Source organism: Babylonia areolata, chromosome 8, assembly GCF_041734735.1.
Source record: "Babylonia areolata isolate BAREFJ2019XMU chromosome 8, ASM4173473v1, whole genome shotgun sequence".
NCBI classification, from domain to species: Eukaryota; Metazoa; Mollusca; class Gastropoda; order Neogastropoda; family Buccinidae; genus Babylonia; species Babylonia areolata.
The window spans coordinates 34018711-34026238 of NC_134883.1; the positions used below are offsets into that span (position 1 = coordinate 34018711).

At 44.6% G+C, this 7528-nt stretch overlaps 1 protein-coding gene across 1 annotated transcript; it reads right to left on the reverse strand.

Moving 5' to 3' along the window:
* Window positions 1–1832: 1832 nt before the first annotated feature.
* LOC143285278 (uncharacterized) lies at window positions 1833–5079 on the reverse strand. Its single transcript, XM_076592536.1, has 3 exons — window positions 4601–5079; window positions 4111–4207; window positions 1833–1880 (listed from the first exon to the last, which is right to left on the reverse strand). The coding sequence occupies exons 1-3, from the start codon at window positions 5077–5079 to the stop codon at window positions 1833–1835; spliced, it is 624 nt and encodes a 207-aa protein (XP_076448651.1).
* Between the last annotated feature and the right edge of the window lie 2449 nt (window positions 5080–7528).

The following is a 7528-nucleotide window of genomic DNA, read 5'->3' on the forward strand; positions in this document are numbered from 1 at the left end:
TATACTGAATATAACAGTGCGATATAGAAGTGTACAAATACAACAGTGCGCAGGACAGCTGAATGCCACGCGATTCTATAACACAGCACAGTACAGTGTACGGCTCCCTTCTTCTTTCCACCCTTCCATTCTCGGTCCCGCATCTTTTACCATGCTCGGGCACACATGTTGACAAGCCTCAGGAAAACAGTGAATCACTTCTCTGTGCAGTATCAGAACTGTAAACGAGGACAAACCTGGACATAATTGACAATATAAGCCCACTACCTGAAATCCTTCCATCCATGCGAAGACCGGATTGGATTAATTCTGCCACTTTCACCCCGGTGACTAAATTAGGCTGGGACGAGATGCGATTTCTTCCCCTTCATCGGAATCCACGGAGTCGGCTTAGAATCCAATCGTGGTCTGCTTGTTTCTGGTTGTGGGGAGCAGCGCTGACTGAAGTGAACATTGAACAGAGGTGTTTAGAGATGTAAGGGGGGGAGGTCGCAAAATGGTGAAGACGAGTGTCTACCAGTACAGTGTTCGTGAGGGTCTGGGTTCGATTCCCGCTCTCATCCTTTCTCCAAGGTTTGAGTGGAAAATCAAACTGAGCGTCTAGTCATTTGGATGAGATGATGAACCGGGGTCCCGTGTACAGCACGCACTTAGCGCACGGAAAAAGAACCCATGGCAACAAATGTTTTGTCCTCTGGCAAAATCCTGTACAAGAAAACCACTCTTCTGTGCACACAAATATATATGCATGTACCCAAGGCCTGACTAAGCCCGTTGGGTTATGCTGCTGTCAAGCATCTGTCTAGAAGATGTTGTGTAGCTTATATGGATTTGTCCCAACGCAGTTACGCTTCCTTGAGAAATTGAAACTGAACGTCTTCGAAACAGCAGCGTGGCTGTGGTAGATCTTTGTCCCTTGGGACAGTAAACGAAGCTGTGAAACTGTTCGTCTGGTCTTGGAGTGTGCTTCTGAAATCAACTGCTTCTGACTGAGATGAGAGAGGGAGGCACAGAGACTGACCAAGACAGGGACAGATGGATACTGATATAGACAGAGGACAGAGAGAAACAGAAGCAGAGAAACGGGCGGTGGGTGGGTGGTGGGGGGTAAACTCCAGTCAAAATCCATTCATGAAAGGAACTGTACCAAACGTGACAGACGGTCAACATGTGGATGACGCTGACACAGGTGGTCAGCACGTGTGAATGGTCTTCCCACCTTTCCCCCACTTTCAATCTGCAGACACATAAATCTGACCTCTGTTCCCTCAGCTGTCTCATTTTGCCTTGTCACCTTTGATAGATGAGGGGGAGAGAGAGAGACGGAGACGGAGAGAGAGAAAAGCAGACAAGACAGACAGAGACAGACTCAGAAGGCGAGAAATCGGTTCACAGAGGCCCGTGGCAGAAGAACGACAGCAGTAGCAGCACCCAAAGAGCCCGGACAGTTTCCCTGCCCCCCTACTACGGACGACCATGCAAGACCTGACTAGCACTCTGTACATAGCCATGTACGAGTCCACACCAAACGAGACTGAGAGACCCATCCTCATGGGACACGACGACCCATCAAAAAAGGAGAAAGATCTGGTTTGGGGGAACCAACACCCTCTGCAATACATCTGTTTAGGTTTGTTTATACTGTTGTTTTTTGTTGTTGTTTTTTAAATCATTATCAACAGCATGAGCATTATTGCTATATTCATCATCGTGTTCATGGGTGATATCATCATCATTATGATTCTTGAAACCATAGTGGTTGCAAGATCATACCATTGGAACATGGGGCGGGTATATGCTGGGGATCAACAGCGTTGACGAGCTATCGTCCATCAAGCCACCGCCAACTTTGAGGAGGCCCTGGGTTCAAACCCGTATCCCTAGCAAGAGGACAAGGGCTCAACATAACACCATCACTGATCATAACGACCCACTTCCAGATCCCAAACACATCAGATGCACATTTGGAGTTCCAAACTCACTGTTTTAGTCCATCGAAGAATTGCAGGAGTGAACAAATTCTTCTTCAGATGCAAAGGGTAACCACAACTACTACCACCATTATTATAATTATTGTTGCTATTATAAATATTATTATTGTTATTGTTGTTGTTCCTATTACCATCATCATACATACCATTGATATTATCATTGTTATTATCATCATTATCATTCTTACTATCATTGAATAAAAAGAGAGACAGAGAGAGATTGAGAAAGAATGGATGCTAACACATGAACAAACGCAGACATGAAGAGTTCAAAACAGCACAACCCAACGAACCAGCCTTCCATCCACTCAACTGCACCCTCACTGTTTTCTTTCTTTTTTTTTCTCTTTTTTTTTCTTTCTTTTCTGCCTGGTGGTGAAAGGCCCAGGAAAGGTCAAGACACTCCTCACTACACTGTCTGCACGTCTGACACCACACAGCCAGGTTACGGTTTCACGTGCAGACATTTCGATCAGTCAGACACTGACGTTGTTGGGGAAACTCTCTTTTTGGTCTGGATCTCGACAGGTTAAAAGTGCACGAGTGGAGGCCCTTTGATCTTGGCCTTTGAAATGGGAGGGAGGCTGGGAGGGGGAGGCAGGGGTGGGTGGGTGATACTCATGATTCAGCCATGTTGTTTTTATGGCATAGCCAACTGTGAGGGTCCTCACAAGGCTGTGATGGATGGAAAGATGCTTTCCGTATATACTCACCGATACTGACACAGACAACTATATAAATATCCATGCAGGAAGTAAGGAAACATGGATTATTGATTTCATATTGCATATGTGGATGCTGCGTGGATGCAGTGCGTAATTGTTTTGTTAATCCATCTAATACCATCGATAACGAAGATGCCTTTGATAAAACTATTAACCTGAAGAGAGGGGGGAGAGTGAGAGAGAGAGCGAGCGACCGAGCGAGAGAGAGGGAGGGGTGGTGGTGAGAAAGAAAGAGATGGTGGGGGAAAAAAGGAAGGAACAGTGGGAAAGAGAGAGAGAGGGGGGTCATAGAGACAGAGTGCTCCTACAAATTAATCTCTCTGAGCAATCCGTGACCCATCAAGGCAGCTGAAACGCCATCCAGTCATTGCCTGTCCACTTCAACCCACTGTCTCACAACCAGACCTCTTTCAGAGATACACACGCTGACTGCATTTCCACGGGTCCTTCCAGACAACAGTGTGCATATCGTTCTGAACAAATGGCAGACCTGTTCAAATCACACAAGGTCCATGATCAGCTGTAAACTCACGACAATCCAGACAACAGAAAGTGCAACAAGTGACAACAAGGTAACCCTCAGCCAGAAATATTGCCTTTATGCCATGCAAAGACCAGATTGGATTAGCTCTGCCATCTTCACCCCAGTGACTTGATAAGGCCGTGATGATCTAGATGCGGTTTCTTCCCCTTCATCAGAAATCATCCAGTCAGAACACATTGGCTGAGAGACCTCATTATGTCAGCCTGTTGAAAAGGATCCTTGATATGCAAGTCCTCCAACACATCTGGTGTGCTGGGACATTTCAGAAACAGTGGAGATCATTTCGCTATGACAGATGCCAGTAAAACATTGGAATGTGAAGGGTATAAAAAAAAGGGTTTGACTGCCCGGGTTCTTTCAAAACATGATACAAAAAAAAAAAAAACAAAAACAAGAGGAAAATTATGAACCCACTTGGAAGAGGAGATGTTGAGTACTTCAGCTGGTAGAGTCTTCAAAGCAACTGAAGATAGCAGCAGTCACAAGTGCTGTTTTCTGGCTGTTGAATAAAATTCACTTGTCTTGAGAACAGTTCACTGCTGGTTGGAAAAAGGTGGATGGGTGAAGGAAGTGAGAGAGAATCTAGACAGTGAGAGGAAAGGGGGGCAGGGGAAGAGGAAAAAGAGGGGGAGGGGAGGGAAGGGGGAAATGGGCAGGGTGGGGACGAGGGAAGCTGTGATTTGGTTTAGTTCTTGATGTTGAGGCCATATGGTGCTGTAGTACCCAGATGGTGGATAATCTGTTTCTCCCTGTTCTTTCTCTTTAAGGAGTCACCAGTGCTGTTGCGCCAGACCACTGATATGGAGAAGTGGGTTATGCTGTGGGGATCAGTGTTGAAGTGTGTAGCCACATGGGTTTGCTTTTTCTGGAGGATGCTGTCCCTGTGCTCTTTGCTGCGTTCTTCCATTGTGCGGTATGTCTCGCCTACGTAGATACGACCGCACAGGCTGCAGTGGACCACAAAAACCAAATCCCTGGTTTGGCAGGTGAAACTGCTCCTCATGGTGAACTGGCGTCCTGAGGGCCCCTTTAAGGTGAGTGTGGTTGTTTTGATACTTGATACTTGATACTTGATGTTGTCGGTTGTTTGAGACCTGTGGTTGCAGGTCAGTTCACCGGTCGGTATGTTGGCCATATTCACAGCTGCTTGCACTTACAAGGTCTGTTGATAGCAGTCTGGGTTGTACAGTGCTGGGTGGTTGGCCCAATGGGCGTCAAGTCTGTTTTTGAACGCGTTCAAGCTGGGTGCGGACACTACTGACTGGCTGTTTCAAACTAACACCACTCTTTCGGAAAAGAATGAACTCCGAACGTCAAGGCGAGATCTGTGCTTTACTAACTTCTTGCTGTGGCCTCTGGTGTTGCATCTGTCGTGCAGCTCGAAGTTGGGTCGGCTTGTGTCATGGATGCCAGTGATGTACTTGTAGAGGTCAATCATGTCTCCCCTGCGTCTGCCGTGTTCCAGGCTTGGCAGCTTGAGGGTTGACAGGCGTTCTGGGTTTGGTTTGTCCTTCAGTTTTGTGGCTCTGCGTTGAACGTCTTCTATCTCTCGTTGGAGGTTTTTCTGGGATGGTTGCCAGACTGAGTGGCCATACTCCAAGACCGGTCTCACGAGTGCTTTGTAAAGTTGGATGAAGGTATGCTCAGTGAGATGGTCAAAGGATCGCCGTATAACGCCCAGGATTTTGTTGGCCTTAGATGTTGTCTGTGACACATGGTCCTTGAAGGTCAGTTGGCTGTCCACTACTACCCCAAGATCTTTCTCCGCTTTGGTGGTTGTCAGGACATGCCTGTTGTTGCTTGGGTCCTTGCTCTTCATGAAGTAGGTCTGGTCGATCTCTGAGTGTCCTAGTTTCAGGACACAACATTTTTCCGGGTGAAAGTTAAGTAGCCAGGTCCGTCACAGCAGCTGTTGCCCAGGGAGCGGAGGTTCTGGGGGACTGTGGGTCGGAATGACGACCTAACCAGATGATCGCCCAGGTTACGGTCTCGTTTGAAGGCCATCAGATGAGGGTTCTTGAATGTCTTGCCAACTTTGTGGTCAGACTGTAGGATAGGAATTGGAATGTGAACTTAACTCTATCGCTTTGTTTGCCAATGACAGTTACTGTGAAAATTTCCTATTCATGATAACCTTTTCTGTGTTCAGCTAGTAAGTGCTGCCGACAAAACTGGAATACATTGTTCGTTTTACCGAAAAAACATGGTTTTAATTATAATCAACGACAATTGGTTTAACAGCAGCAATTCATTCTCGATATATTTGAGCAGCCGTGAGACCATTTTCAACTCAGGACAATAGAAGTACATCAAGATCCATCGTCCGAGTGAATCGAATACATCTGTGTGTGTGTGTGTGACAAAGACAGAGTCAAAGACAGAAAGACAAAGAAGGGGGGGGGGGCGGGGTGTGTGGGTGGGGAGGGGGGGGGGGGAGCAATGAGAGACTGAGACAGAAAGACACAGAGAGATAGAGAGCCGATCAGAAACAGAATCAGTGACAGACAATCAGCTTAAGCAGATGATTCTCTCTCTCTCTCTCTCTCTCTCTCTCTCTCTCTCTCTCACACTCATACACACACACACACACACACACACACACACACACACACACACACACACACAGAAAGAGAGAGAGTACCTTCAAATGGGTCTTCTCGCCTAATTTCGCTTCCAGTTTTTTGCTTGTTGTCCTTGCTAAATCAGAAGTCTGGGGTAAGGGCTATTGGAAAAGGGAGATGATTCGATATTCTGTCACGTTCAAAGTGTGACAGTTGCACACAAACTAAAGGATGAAACCACAATATTTACTACACAATAAGCACCTCGAAAACGGAGTATGCTTGCCTTAACAGTGAGGTCAAGATGTAAATTCCCAACTCGTACATGCGAGTGAACATGAGCGTTGTAATCCACAAATGCAGCGAGGAAAGAAAAAAAAAAGAAAGAAACTACACCATAATTTCTATCTTCAAAAGTACAAACAACGTTTCTGAAATATGCAAAATGCAATACAATAAAACCCAACGCAACACACTGCAAAGCAACCCAAGACAACTCAGTACGAAGCAACACTATGCCAAACAACACTATCCTGCACCGCAGTTGAATGCAGCGTATTCAATGTCATCCAATGTAAATCAAGTTCAACGCTGATGTTATTTAAGAAATCCCAAGTGGCAAGAATGACCTCAAAGCAACAAACCAAATTTTGTGAAAGATTTTGCCGTGAAGAAAAAAAAAACAATCGAGGACATAGAATAAAGATGAAAAACTAAACCAGTAAAACAAAAAGAAATGGAAGACAGGATAAAACAGAAAAAGACAGAAAAAAGAAAGAAGGAAAGAAAGACAAAGACCATTTTCTCTTTCTTTACTCCTCGTTTCCATTACCGTTTTCCTATTGTCTTCCTAAAATAGACGTGGAAAAGCTGGCCAAACCATACGAAAATCATATCTTTTTTTCCAAAATTGGCGTTTGAGTAACTAGCAATGATAATTATTAGACGTAAAATTATGAGAGGAATCATTTCTTTGCCTTAAAAAGCTTTGTGATCTTTATCAACACGTGACCATGTACATACCTTGTGCTCATATATATATCAAACAGACTTTTTCAGACACATGTTTATACAGAAAAGCATCGTTTGATTTTGATAAATTTACTTTTAGAAGCCTGCTTTTCAAGAAAAAAAGGATCGAAATTTCAACTTAATTGAAATGTTGTCAAAACACTGACATACAAATACAGATAGTATTGAAATAGAGGTGAATACGTAACCTATTGTAATCAAAGTCTGGCATTAGAGAGAAAAAAAAAGAAGGGAAGGGGGGAAAAAACAGGAATGAATGAGTTAGAAAGAAGGCAAAACAAAATGGGACAAGAAAAAAACAACAACAACAATAAAACAACAACGAAATAGACAGATAAAGAGAGAAAGAAAAGAAAGCATTGTGGGAACCTTGCGTTTCGCATGAAACCCTATCTGGACCATATATAAGCTGTAAAGAGGTTACCAGAAATTCCATCACTCTCTCAATCGATTTTTCTCATCCCCTCTGCTCCATCTTGTTCAGCTATGGTCGGTCTGGCAGCAGCGAAAGCCGATGCAATTTCCTCAGTTTGTTAATGCTTGATGAAAGGATTTATGTGGTTTATGGCTTTGTCGGTGGGTTGGTTGGCTGGCCGTTTGGCTAGTTTGCTGCTTAGTCATTTGCTTAGGATGTGTGCTGCATTGCTTGCCAGCAATGTATATTACAGGATTATT

What these genes read in the sequence shown, in the direction of transcription:
- LOC143285278 (XM_076592536.1), bottom strand. Translation starts at nt 5,079, where the DNA reads ATGAAGAGCAAGGACCCAAGCAACAACAGGCATGTCCTGACAACCACC. An exon ending in ACCAGAGGCCACAGCAAGAA is followed by an intron (nt 4,208 to 4,600) that starts GTTAGTAAAGCA and finishes GGTCCACTGCAG; the next exon opens with CCTGTGCGGTCGTATCTACG. An exon ending in TCCAGAAAAAGCAAACCCAT is followed by an intron (nt 1,881 to 4,110) that starts GTGGCTACACAC and finishes TCCTCTTGCTAG; the next exon opens with GGATACGGGTTTGAACCCAG.